Raw genomic sequence first — 14,247 nt, forward strand, 5'->3', positions numbered from 1 at the left:
GAAATAGTACCTTACTATTAACTTTAATTTTCTGGGTGTTGATTCCAAGTCCCATATCTTTTCTGCTCCTTTAGAGAAAATCTTCATCCTGGATTCATTGCTTATCTCTGCCTTCTTTCTTTAGAAAACTTTTTATTTCCATAGGTTTTGGGGAACAGGAGGTATTTGGTTACATGAGTAAGTTCTTTAGTGGTGACATGTGAGATTTTCATGCACCCATCACCCGAGCAGTATACACTGAACTCAATTTGTAGTCTTTTACCCTTCACCCTCGCCTACCCTTTCCCCCCAGTCCCCAAAGTCCATTGTATCATTCTTATGTCTTTGCATCCCCATAGCTTAGCTCCCACTTAAGAGTGAAAAACGTACAATGTTTGGTTTTCTATTCCTGGGTTACTTTACTTAGAATAACAGCCTCCAGTTTCATCCAGATTGATGCAAATTCCAGTAATTTTCTTTTTATGGCTGAGTAGTATTCCATCACTTATATATACCACAATTTCTTTATCTACTTGTTGATTGATGGGCCTTTGGGCTGGTTCCATATTTTTGCAACTGCTAATTGTGCTGCTATAAATATGCATGTGCAAATATCTTTTTCGTATAATGAGTTCTTTTCCTCTGGGTAGATACCCAGTAGTGGGCTTACTGGATCAAATGGTAGTTCCACTTTTAATTCTTTAAGCAATCTCCACACTGTTTTCCATAGCGGTTGTGCTAGTTTACATTCCCCAGCAGCATAGATGTGTTCCCTTTTCACCACATCCACACTAACATCCATTATTTTTTGATTTTTTTGATTATGGCCATTCTTGTGGGAGTAAGGTGGTATCTCATTGTGGTTTTGATTTGCATTTCCCTGATAGTTAGTGATGTTAAACATTTCTTCACATGTTTGTTAGCCATTTGTATATCTTTTTTAGAGAATTGTTTATCCATATTCTTAGCCTAGTTTTTGATGGGATTATTTGGTTGTTTTCTTGCTAATTTGTTTGAGTTCTTTGTAGATTCTGGATTTTAGTCCTTTAACAGATGTATAGATTGTGAAGATTTTCTCCTACTCTGTGGGTTATCTGTTTACTCTGCTGACTGTTCCTTTTGCTGTGTAGAAGCTTTTTTTTTTTCTAGTTTTATCTTGTATATTTTTATCCTTATACAATCTATTATTCAATTTTGCAATTTAATTTACATGAAAGAATTTATACTGCCAGTATTTTTCCAGAACATTATTTTTGTTCAGTGTTACTTTTCTGAGTTTATTAATGTTTCCTATGGCTCTAATTCATATTCTCTCTCTCTCTCTCTCCCCCCCCGTCTCTGTCATTTCTCTGCTGTTGTATAGTATTCCTTTTTGTAAATATGCTACCATTTGTTTATCCTATTAAAAACGCAATGGATATTTGTGTTTTTTTCCCAGAAATCTTTTCAATTCCAATGTACTAAAATGAACACACTTGTATGTATCATATGGTACACATGTGTAAAAGTTTAAGTGTATACTTCCTGGATCACAGAGTTTGAAAATTTTAAGTTTATTAGAAACTGCCAAATTATTTTTCAAAATAGGTTTTTACCACCATACACTTATATCTGCATTCTACGCACATTCTAGTTGCTCAGAAATGCCAACACTTGATATTATCAGACTTTATAAACTGTAAATTCAGTGGGTTTCATTTGTATGTCATGGTGTTTTAACTTGCATTTCCCACTACTAATGAGCTTGAGCATTTTTTCAAGTGTTTATTCCCCATTCATATTTCCTCTTGTGTAAAGTGCCTTTACTAGGTTTTTGCTACTTTTTCCTATTAATGCATGAATTTCTTATATATCCTAGATACAAATCCTTCATCAAGCTTATGGTTCTTTTCACTGTCTTTATGTGGCTTTTGATGACTAGAAATTCTTAATTTTAATAAAGCAGAATTTATCAATTTTATATATTAAGGTTAATGATTTTTTATGTCTGGTTTAAGGTTATCCTCCCACTCTCTTAGCTTATAAAAATATTCTATTTTATTGCTTTCTAAATATTTCATATTTTTACCTTTCATATTTAGGCAATAGTAATTGATTTTTTTGGTATGGTGTAGGTAGACATTCAATTTTATATTTGTCCTTGTGGATAACCAGTCATTCCAGTATCATTTAAGAACCAGTCTTTCTCTCACTCATCTGCTATGTCAGCTGCATGTGGTATATATGTCAATTGTATGCATGTACAGGTTTGTCATATACCCATGTGTGTGTGTTTCGTGGTTCTCTATTCTGTTCCATTGGTCCCTTTCCTATCTTTGTACCAATTCCACGGTCTTAATTACCACAGCTTTAAAACAAATATTGATGAGGCAACTTTACCAACTTCATACCTTTTTTCCAAGTGTATCATGGCTATGTTTGGCCTTTGTTCTATTGTATAAATTCTAGAATCAGCTTGTCAAGCTTCAGGCATACACATAAAAAATATTGGGGATTTGTTGGAATTACACAGAATCCAGAATTATCTTGAAGAGAACTGACATTTTTATTATATTGAATCTTCTAATTTTTCTGTTTATGTAAGGTTACTGTAAGATTTTTCAATACAGTTTTATAATTTCTTCCATTAAGCCTTTTCAAATGTTGTAATAGATTTACCCTTAGTACTTTGTCTTTTATAATGTATAAATAATACACTTTAGACTATATTTGTTGTATATGCATTGTTGTATAGAGATATACAATTGAATTTTGTACTTTGCATTCAATAAACTTACTAAACTCTCTTATTAATTGTAATGATCTGTAGACACTTTACAATTTTTTATGTGAACCCATGTATCATCAGCAATTAGTGACAGTTTTATTTCTTCTCTCATTTCTAAAATTGCTTTCCTGTCTTACTGCACTGACTAGGACATCTAGTACAATGTTATATAGAGTTGAATATAGTGGGTGTCCTTATAAATTCCCTTATCTTAAAGCAAATGTGCCCAATGTTTCACTATTAGGTATAATGTTTAATACAGACTTTTGTAGATATTCTTATATTAAGTAAGGAATTTGTCTTCTCTTCCTAGTTGCTAAAGATTTTTGTCACATATTTGTCACATATGTTGAATCCGATGATTATTTGTCTCATATTCTTTAACCTGGGCATAGTCACCTGTCTCCACTGAACCACAAGGATGTGAAAACTAAAACTCATGTTCTGGCTGCAGCAAATATCTTTAAGGAACAAGCTAGGTGCAGTGTTCTTTTTCTATTTGATTTCCTATTTCCACTCAAGTGTAGGATATTCTTCAAATCCCTTACTTTCTTGGTAGTTTTATGTTACATTTTTTAAAAAGTTACATTCACATTTTATACAGAATTTTTGGTTGTTTTCAGTGGTAGATAGCTCAGTACATTTAGTCCACTGTGCAAGAAATAGAAGTTTTCCCTTTCCTTTCTGTCAAAATAATATCCCTGATTTCTTGTAGCTCATCTTCTTTAGATTTCCCTTTCTATCATCATTTGGTAATTATAACTTTATTCAATCTAGTTATTTATATTACTTTCCAAACCTTCTCCACCCAACTTTCCAATTTCTTAACAGTTTTACATATTTCTTTAAGATTGAGGTTGGTCAATTGTATGCATACACTGTTTTGTCACATACTTAAACCTCTTTATCTATCTCAGAGATGATAATATTTTCAGTTCATGAAGGCAAAAATACATGCTCTCTTCTCCTTTTGACCACCTTGGAATTCTGTAACTGCACATTCCAGTTGCTGAGTGCATTTTGTTGTTTCTTTAGTAAACATGGTATGATTTATGATCAAATCCTTCTAGCTTCCTTTTCTATATAAATGGAAAATATATCATGGGAAATTTAATAAGTTCTCCTATGAACAGAACTATATTTCATACAAATGTTTATGCATACTGAAAAATTCTTAGTGGAAATTGAAAATCAGAAGGATATTTCATTCTCTTTTTGTTTCGCGAAGCATTTCTGGCCGGTTGCAGTGGCTCACACCTGTAATCTCAACACTTTGGAAGGCTAAGGCAGGAGAATTGCTCGTGGCCAGAATTTGAGACATCCTGGGCCTCCTAGCCAAACCTCATCTCTATGTAAATTTAAAAAATTAGCCAGGCATAGTGGCACATGCCTGTAGTCCTAGCTACTTCAGAGGTAGAGGAAGGAGGATTGTTTGAGACCAGGAGTTCAAGGTTACAGTGAGCAGTGATTGCACCATTGCATCCCAGCCTGGGCAACAGAGCAAGACCCTGTCTTTTAGGGGCAGAGGGAAGCATTCTTGATTCTCCTCAGTTTACTCAACGTTTTGACTGTTTATAGTACTCATCATTTTCTAATACGGATATATATTTGTTATTGATTATGTTTGTTTCTTACTTTCTTCCCCCAGTAGAATGTAAGTTCCACAAAGGCAGAGATATAACCTGTTTTGTACATGATGTATCCCAAACAGTGCCTGGCATAGAGTAAATGCTCCATAAACATATGTTGAATGAATTAATGGTGTACAATATTTGCATAAACAAATAGTAAAAAGAAAAATAAAAGTTTATGATTTACTCTTCTCAAATGGTTTGATATTTTCTTAATCAGTGCTGTTTTATTTTATGCTTTCAGATATCAACATGGCGGGAGAGCCCAAACCATACAGACCAAAACCTGGAAACAAGAGGCCCCTTTCTGCACTTTATAGGTAAGTAAATAAGCACCATTTTATTACATATATTAGTGAAAGTTTCTTGTAGTTTTATATGGCAATATAACTTGTAAGGCATCTACTATTTTAAATAATAATCCTTATTAGAATAAAGTACAACAAAATGTTGTTGGTCAACATACAAATATATCTTGCTGCACTGGCAAGGATCTCAGATGCCTAACTTCTCATATCTACTTATATAATCCTTCTACAAGATACTTATCTAAAAAAATTTAATAAAAATCACTAATGACTCTACCTAAGAACTGGTTGGAAAGGTCAATGTTGGTTGACTCTCTCTCTATATATATATATATATAGAGAGAGAGAGAGAGAGAGAGATGGAATCTCTCTCCGTTACCCAAGCTGGAGTATAGTGAACAATCTCAGTTCACTCCAACTTCCGCCTCCCAGGTTCAAGTGATTCTCTTGCCTCTGCTTCCTGAGAAGCTGGGATTGCAGGCACCTGCCATCACACCCAGCTATTTTATTTTATTTTATTTTATTTTATTTTATTTTTAGTGGAGACTAATTTTTACCATGTTGGCCAGGATAGTTTTACCATGTTGGCCAGGATGGTCTTAAATTCTGACTTCAGGTGATCTGTCCACCTCAGCCTCCCAAAGTGCTGGGATTACAGGCATGAGCCACCATGCCCAGACCGTGTTTGGCTATTAAATGCATCCCATGTACTGTAGATATTTTATATACGTCATTTTAGTTTTCACAAGACTCTTGCAATGTAGATATTCCTGTTCTCATATTGCAACTCAAGAACCTGAGATGCAGTTTCTTAGAGATTTTTCTCGGGGTCACACCACTGACTAACAATGGTGCCAATGCTCAAACTCACGCCCTCTGTACCTTAAATTCTTTCCATTCAATCCATCAGCCTTCTTTATTACAAAATACATGTTCCTCTCATGCCCATTTTTCCCATACAACAAATGTAGTTCTTCTCTTCTCCAGAGAGACAGATCCAAATCCTTTAACCTTTCCCAAAGGGCTTGGGTCTAGGTCACTTAACACTCTGGTCTTTCCTCTCTACATGCCCCAACTTGTCAGTGTCTCTATCTATATTGAGAATCCAGGTGGAGAGAGTAGACCAGATTTAACACCTTTGTTGTTCTGTATATACTTCTATTATGTTAAGTGGAATTGAGTTGATTTGGGAAAAAGTACAAGAGTAAACTTATATAACTTTTAGTTCTTTAAAAACAGCCACTACTGAAAAAAATTACGTTCTGCTGTTAAACCATATGTCCCACTTCATGTACTTTTGCCATTAGTTTTTGTACTGTAAGTGCTGACTTTGTGTCTCTTGCTGTTAAATTCTCTTTTGTTAGATATAGCCAATTGTTCCAGGCTATTAAGATCTCCTATCATCCAATTTATTTAGTTTTCTCCCAGATACATATCATCAGTCCATCAGTATCCACATCCAAAGAGTTAACATAAAAGTGTTGAGCAAAGCTTCCTTTTTTCCTGATACCATTTGGATAAAGGAGAATTAAGTTATATGTGTTAAAATTGATTATTTTCTGATTTAGTATAGTAAGAAGAATGCTCAAAGATAGCCTGGAGCTCTTTCCTTGTTTTTGTTCTCTGAAAACTGGTATATCTTCTTTTCAGCCACTTGTAGCTTCATTTTCTGAACACTAAGATAAGGGTCAGAACTAGATCACTTCTAAGGTTTTATTCATGCCCAGTACCCCTGGGCTCTCTACTGTATTCAGAGATTTTTAGAGCTATACTGAAAAATACATCGTAATTTCTCTTACTTTGGTTTGTTTTTGTTTTAATAAAACATTTTATTAAAAAATGGAAAGCAATAGAACATAACAAATGTTGATGCTGGGTCTGGGGTAATATTGACATTAGAGAGCAGAGATGAAGTCATCAACAAGAAACAAATGACACATTCTGTACCTTGCTTGAGATAAAGGACATGATTTATCTAACTGAGAAATGCAAATTATATTTTTATCAGATTCATTTGTAAATGTATGCATTTAGAGCTGCAGCTAATACAGAACATTTGAAAAGTCATATTTTCAATTACTGCCAAAACAAGCTGCCAATGGCTTCTTTTCTCATCAAAGAGTTATTACTGTCTGTGTAATGATGTTAATTTTCATATTGTCTCTTTTTTTGGATTGTTTTGATTGTCTTATGAGAATGGAAGCTCATGACAAGAATAAATGTCTTTTTAACTATTATTTCTCTATTACTGTTCAATTATGTTCAAAAGAATTAGAAGCAGAATTTCATTGAAATATGCTATATTGCATAGAAGTCATATTAGTGAGGAAGTGCTTATTTATTCTGCTTTTATCTGTTTACACAAATTAAGGCTGTGGTACACTGAAATTGCAAAACAGTAACAAAGAGAATACAAGAACGTGAATGTATAGCTGAGGAAGCCTTTTTATACACATTTCCTCATTCTTACATCAGCTTAATAAAAAGAATACCTTAATTGTATGTGGACAAACTATGTTTTCATAGTCATTAGCCATCTGTTCATCAGATAACTCTACAAAATTGGTAGTATGTACTATGCTTTATAAATGAGAAACCTGAGTTTCCAAGACGATAAAAGATTTGTTCAAGGTAAGATCACAAGATTAGGAGCTGAGCTCTGATTTTCAGCCTTCAAGTCTAATAATCTTGCCACTAGATCATAGCTTCCTGTATTTAGTCACTTGCTTCCATCTAAAAAACACAGATAAGGAAAGCAGAGATTTTCTGAGCATCAAACCAATCATCAGTCCTATTACTGTCCATGAATACCATGCCAGCAAGTGGCAGAGGAAATGCTATACAATAAACACTGCATTAAAAAAATAGGGTCACGGTATGATCAGAGGGCACAGGTTTTAAGCTTCAAGTAAGTTATTTATGTAACATAATAGTTGTATAATTTTCCTGAGAGAATAAAGTTGCATAAATGAAGTAAAAGCACTTAGTTCAATGTAGAGAATATAGTGGCAGCTTGGAAAAGGGTTGGTTTCAGCTTTCCTCTTCTTTGTGTCTCTGAGTCTGTTTTCTTATCCGTAAAATGGAAGGGGGGGAATTGTTTCATTTGTTCTTTCATTGATACAAGATATATTTATTGTGTGTCTACTATGGTCTAGGGACTGTAATAGTGCTTTTCTAGGAAACTGGCATAGAAAATGGCAAGCAGCAGGGTGAAGAGAGAGAATAATGTAATGAAAGTGAGTTATTTATATGAAGGTAGTCTCTGATTCACCTTTCTGCTCTAAACTGCTACGTCTCTGTAACTACTCTATTTGGACCACTAAGTGAACTGCTGTCAGACTTTCTTCTTCACCTACATCTACTTTATCTCCATTACCAATCACACAGTGGTATTCACATGAAATATCCGCTGACTCATAACTTTGTTTTGTTTCTTCTTTTAATAGAATTTTCAACTCAGCCAAGCAAGCTTCATTAAGGCCTTATGATGTGCTAAGTAAACATGGTATACATAGAAGATGCAAAAATAAAACAGTGAAACTTCAAAAAACTTACAGTCTTTTACATAAGCTAGATGCATAGTTAAATAAAGACAACTGAGAAGTATGCATACACTTCTATAAGAGAATAAATGAGGGAGTTACTGATTCTGTCTAGGGAGAGGGAGTAAAAACGTCTGGAAAGTTAAAGGAAGGAGACAACACTTGAGCTGGCTTTGAAGGGAAAAAGAGAGGGAAAGGCATCTCATAGTGGGGGCTAGGATAGTCTGCTTGGTGGAGAATGGAAAACTGGGACATTATGATTCCCAGGCTGTGAATGTATCTTCAGGTTAAGGAGAGCTGACTCCTTTTATTTGGTAGGCAACAAGGAACCACTTAAACATGGTGACTGATTGGAAATGGGGTGTGAGGGAGAGGGAGAGTCACAAATATGTCCAAGGTTTTCTAGTTCAGGCTACGGAGGGAATGATCACATGATTTGAATAGAAGAAACAGAAAACACATGATAAGCAGTGGCAGGCTCAGGTGTAAGGTCAAGGAAAGGGAGCAAAAAGGAATTATTTCAGTCTTGGACATGAATTCATAAAGACAGACAATTCATTAAAATAGCACTTCAAATAAAAATGTCTCCCATTAGAGTCTATTTGTAAATGAAACATAATTAATCATTTGTGAACATTTCATAAATATTAGACCTGGTCCTAATGGTGAATAGCTAATCCATTCTCTAGGGAAAACATTGTAATTTTTAATAAATTGCTGTTTCAAATGTGTTATGTACATTACACAGTATCTGTGGTGCTCTAAAGTAATAATTCTCCTCCAGGAAGTGAGTTTTCCAGCATGCCAATTAATGCTCAATAATTGCTCAATGAGAATAATTGTATGATGGTTTTGCTTCTGTTTGTACAGTAGACAGACCTTTCCTATTTGATGTAACATTAACAAAATACATCAGAGAACAAAGACACTATTTATCAGAACTGAACAAGAACAGATTTTTATTCACCTACAGGTGAATCCCTCCTACTTGCAGGGAACTCAGCTCAGTAAGACATGTAGTACATATGGTTTCATCCCATTGATTCTGTAATGATCAATCATTTGGTACTATTGCCAAATACTGCTTTTGGCTATCATATAAATACCTCTGGTGGCAACATTCCCATCCTACCCAGATGCCCATGAGAACCAAGATTGCCACCACAAGTCATTTCAAGAGTCTTTAAGATTGTCACAAGATAACCTACAGTTACAGCCACCGTTTTAAGATCATCACAATTGGTGATGGTCACCACGAATGTGGGTTATATTATGATAACTTCAATGATAAAAAATAACTTTCAGAGTACAGACCACGTAAAGTGACTGCAGCAAAATATCTCTAGTGATTCATTCAAGACTGGACCTACGTGAGTTTTGTTTTCATCCTTCATGCTGGCTCTAGCACATCATGAGAAAAGGGACCCTCAAATCACCCTGAAAATAGAAATTAAAGTAATGGAAGCTAATTTCAGCTAGTGCTAAATAGCAAAAATCAATATAAAGGAAAAACATCCTGATCATCTTCACTTAATTGACTTGTACTGTTTGCTGAGAAATGTTTACCTATTAGCTATTGATCATTTTATTTCTTTTCTGTCTCCTTTTATAACATCAAGAATAATACACATTCACTTTCAGAAGCTTAATATTTCCAGTGTTGGGGAGGGCAGGAGGGGAAGAAAAAAATATTTTCAGTATCATTATCTCCCTTTGCACTGGCAAAGGCTTTCTTTCATTTCACCTACCTAGCCAGATGGGTCCACTCAAAGTACAGTGTGAGGAGAGGGAAATGTTTTCTCCTACTCCCCATATTAACTCATCCTGTCCTTTTGAAACTGACACAACCCCAAACGCTGACCTGCCTCCCTGGTTCACTTTGAAAGTATGTTATTGCTTAGGTCTATGCAGCAATTGCAGTCTCTTTCTGCTCAAGATTCCATCTTTCCTATGCAACCAAATTACTGATGTATGGTTACCAAGATCCACAAGAGAAAATACCAAAAAGAGTGTTTACTTCTAAAACTCAAAGCTGATTATCCATACATCTGGATAATTGAGGGAGAGTTCTCTAATTCAGAAATCTTCATAAATGAATGTTGAAATGGTGTTGTACTAGAAAAGGTGCCAAACATTCACTTTATTGATGGTTTAAAATTGTGCAGATGTTGTATGTATTTTTGTTCAGTTTGCTTGGTGGAAAAAGCGTTAGACCTACCTCCTAAAACAACCTGAGTATTATCAGTGCTTTGAATTCTGTCTTTTGTTCCTCAGCTTTTTGGACGCATAAAGGAAGATATAAAAGTTTCCTAAAAGGTGATGCATTTAAGGAGCCTGGAACTACTAGAGATAGTCTACAAATTTTAGTTATCCTCATCATTATGATTATTCAAAGAAAATGTCTATAATAAAGTATTTTAGGAGGGTTTTTTTTTTGAGGCAGAGTCTGCTCTGACTGCAGTACAGTGGCACAATCTCGGCTCACTGGAACTTCTGCCTCCCAAGTTCAAGCACTTCTTGTCCCTCACCCTCCCGAGTAGTTGGGATTACAGGTGTGCGCCACCACGCCTGACCAAATTTTGTATTTTTAGTAGAGATGGGGTTTCACCATGTTGTTGGTCGGGCTGGTCTCAAACTCCTGATCTCGTGATCTGCCCACCTTGGCCTCCCAAAGTGCTGGGATTACAGGCATGAGCCACCGTGCCTGGCCTATTTGTTTGTTTTTTAAGACAGGGTCTTACTTCATTGCCAGGCTGGAGAGCAGTGGGCATGATCTCAGCTCACTGCAACCTCCACCTCCGTGGTTTGAGTGATCCTCCCACCTCAGTCTCCTGAGTTTCTGGGACTACAGGCACATACCACCACACCTGCTAATTCTTTTTTGCATTTTTAGTAGAGTCGGGATTTTGTCATGTTGTCCAGGCTGGTCTCAAACTCCCAAACTCAAGCCATCCGCCCGCCTTGGCCTTCCAAAGTCTTGGTATTACAGGTGTGAGCCACTGCATTCAGCTTTAAGAGGTTGTTTTATGTATCTTTAGCTCTGATGATGTTGTTAATGTCACACAGTCAACTAAACAGGTTAATGTTTCCTATAACGTCTTTAAAAATAAGAAAATTTTTAAGAGATCATTTTACTTATAGTATGTTCCTCACATTTTAACACTAAGCAAATATAACTTATAGACATTTTTATTTAAAATGTTCAAAAAAGTGCTGACATAGTACCCATTAAAATAGTTCTGCTGCAGGCAATTCTCTCTGCTACGCTAAAAGAATGGCCTATTTGCAGTTTTCTGTTATGTTTTTAATGCATGAATATCCATTAATATCTTCTTGCATATAGAAAGAATAGGGTAGAGGTAGAGAGAGAACTTAATGCCGAGAATCATCTCTAAGACCTTTGTGATTTATGTTGCTAGTCTTCAGGTTATTTGAAAGACTACATTTCTATTTGTTTGGTTTGAAACCATTTATGATAAAAATCAAAGGAAGTAAAACCATGCAACCAATTTTAAAAAGAGAAAAGTAGCAAGAGTCAATAATTTGGTGGGAATTGAGGGAGGTTGACAGGGAAGATCAAGCAAATCAAGCAAAATTTAATTATACTAATAAAACTTATGCAATCACAAAGTATTACGTGAGAGCAAAAAACTTAACTATGAGATTCCTAGCAGCCAGGATGAAAACAGGAGCAAAATAATCTATGTAACCATGTAATAAAAGAAAATACTTGAATATGCGAGAAGAAACTTTTTTTCTAACTCTGTTTTCTGACATAAACTTATTATATAGGCCTTCATATGAAGTCATCTAAACAGCATAGCAAGTACCACCCTGAGTAGCATTTATACAATATGTGTGTGCATGTGTGTGCACGTGCACACACACACACACACATACACACACACGTTTTAAAGCTGATGCCATTTTTCTTATGAAGTCTCTCAATAAAAGCCAAGGATAAACTCTAGTAGAACAAATCACACAAGATTCCTTTCATTTCTGCTTCTCCCAAGGCAGTTTACTATACTGTGACAAATTTATAATCCTACAAAATTCTAAGAGTTCCATATAGCTAGATCTACAGACCAGGTCTTCAGATTACCCACATGGCTGCATACTTGGAGGAGATAGAAAGCAAGAGGGGGCTGACATCTTGGTTGGCTTATCCACTCAGCTTCAAAGACTAGAAGAAAAAGACCGTGCTTGGATGTCTAGAACCTTTTACACATGACCACTTGACCTGCTACTTAAGACTCCTCTTTCTTTGATGTGAGAAGTGGAAAAGGAATAGTAAACCAAGCATGGGATAAAAAAGGCTGAAATTTCACATTATTCTTACAGTTGGCAGGTGCCAATGAAGACAGGCAACAGATTCTTTCTTACTGTTGATTTTACTACACCTTGGAAACTGTAGCCTGTCTTGAAATTGTTGCTTTCTTTTATATATGAAAACATGGTTCTATGCTGAAGCTAAGATCTCTTCATCAGCAGGACTCACATTATTATGGCCTTTTATGCTGTATTCTCCTGGCATCTCACTGTGAGGTATTGAGGTTAGAGCACCAACAACAGTGCTAGTCCCTACTGAAGCTTAGCAGGAATGTGTGCATCTCATATTGCCGGGTCATTGCACAAGTGCTCCCTGCCTGGAATGAAGATGCCTTGTGGGTTTTATCTTCCAAAGGGCAATGCCTTGCTTGCTTGTAAGTTGGAGTATCTTCATTGTCTGTTGATTTCATTTGTTTTCACGATTTTGTTGGTGGTGTTCATTGTCTTTGTATCCAGTGACCTGTTTCTTGTTTTAGGACAGTCCTTGGTAGAGAATGTAGGGTCTTGAGCATCCAACCTAAGATAAATTTGTAAGTCCGTTGTTTGTTTTAATTTTGAAGTGTTATCTCATTCCCTTTTTGCTTACCATATCACCTCCACCTTCTCAATCTATCCATTTATTCAAGATTCCAGGATATATTTTTCCTTCTGTATTACTATACGGAGGGTAGCATGAAAGAAATTAAAAAATGTCTGAAGATTTATCTCTAAATGAATCAAATTACAGACTAAAAATTTTTAAGGGTTACGGTGTTACTCTCTCATCATATGGTTGGGGAAATATGATTCAAATAAAATATTTTGCCAACTCGGAATCCTTTCCACAAAGCTAATAGAGAAAGCAAGCTTGTACTGTTGAATAAACATTAAGTCAAAATGTGGTGCATATCACAGGCAACCTACTAAGAGACTGAAGACAGAAAGAAATCTTACCTTTTTATACAGCTAAACACAGGCAACCTATTACATACATATTTTCAATATAATCAGTATCTAGTCCTCAAGAGGATTGACAGCACCATTTGTCATAGATCGTTCATTCTAACTTTTCCTGGTAATTGGGGTGACCATTTGTTTATGTTAGCTAATTGACTTTGTGCAAAAGAAAAACAAACGTTTCATATTCTCATGACAGGAGGTAATTCTGAAATTTGGAGTAAGTCTTCTGCCCCCACTCTGCCTCCCTAGGTCCTTGAGAAAGACATTCCTGGGTCATAAAGCTGACAAAATGCCAATCTAGCCTTCAAGTGGATTTATATGTATTTCAAAAAGAAGATAAAGTAATTGCAGTTAACAGTTGTGTAAAATAAATGCCCGAATCAAATGGAAGGGAGGGAAATCTCTTTCCATATTTTCAATAGGGAGAACTAAGCCAACTGTTTTTAATTTGTACTTGTTTTTGGAAGTACACTGAAGAAAAATCAAGGTTCAGAAAAAGTGAGCAACCAGCCAGGAAGTCTGAAAGCTAGGGCTGGGGTTCAGGTTTCCTGCCTCCAACTCTAAAATCATTCTATATTTATTTTCTAATTTTAGGTTTTTAGAGTTTTGTCTCATTTTTTTTTAACAACAGTACAATTGAGAGTGCCATTTAAGGACTGACTAGTGAAGATTGATGGATACTTTTCTCTTTGTTCACCCGTTCCCTAGCAGTTAGAACTCTGTGCTCCACCTCCTGGTTGCTCCTCTAT

At 35.6% G+C, this 14,247-nt stretch overlaps 1 protein-coding gene across 17 annotated transcripts in view; it reads left to right on the forward strand.

The window, feature by feature from the left end:
* RALYL (RALY RNA binding protein like) overlaps positions 1 to 14,247 on the forward strand; it is a 737,413-nt gene that overhangs the window by 577,981 nt on the left and 145,185 nt on the right. For all 17 annotated transcript variants that reach the window (XM_012470997.3, XM_064384317.1, XM_012470998.3 and 14 more), the window contains one exon: positions 4,622 to 4,697. In XM_012470997.3, the coding sequence (XP_012326420.1) occupies positions 4,622 to 4,697 (76 nt within the window). The remainder of the gene's footprint in view (positions 1 to 4,621; positions 4,698 to 14,247) is intronic.

The sequence above is a fragment of the Aotus nancymaae genome, unplaced genomic scaffold (assembly GCF_030222135.1).
Source record: "Aotus nancymaae isolate 86718 unplaced genomic scaffold, 86718_ANA_hifiasm-v0.15.2.pri h1tg000036l, whole genome shotgun sequence".
In the NCBI taxonomy this organism is placed as follows: domain Eukaryota; kingdom Metazoa; phylum Chordata; class Mammalia; order Primates; family Aotidae; genus Aotus; species Aotus nancymaae.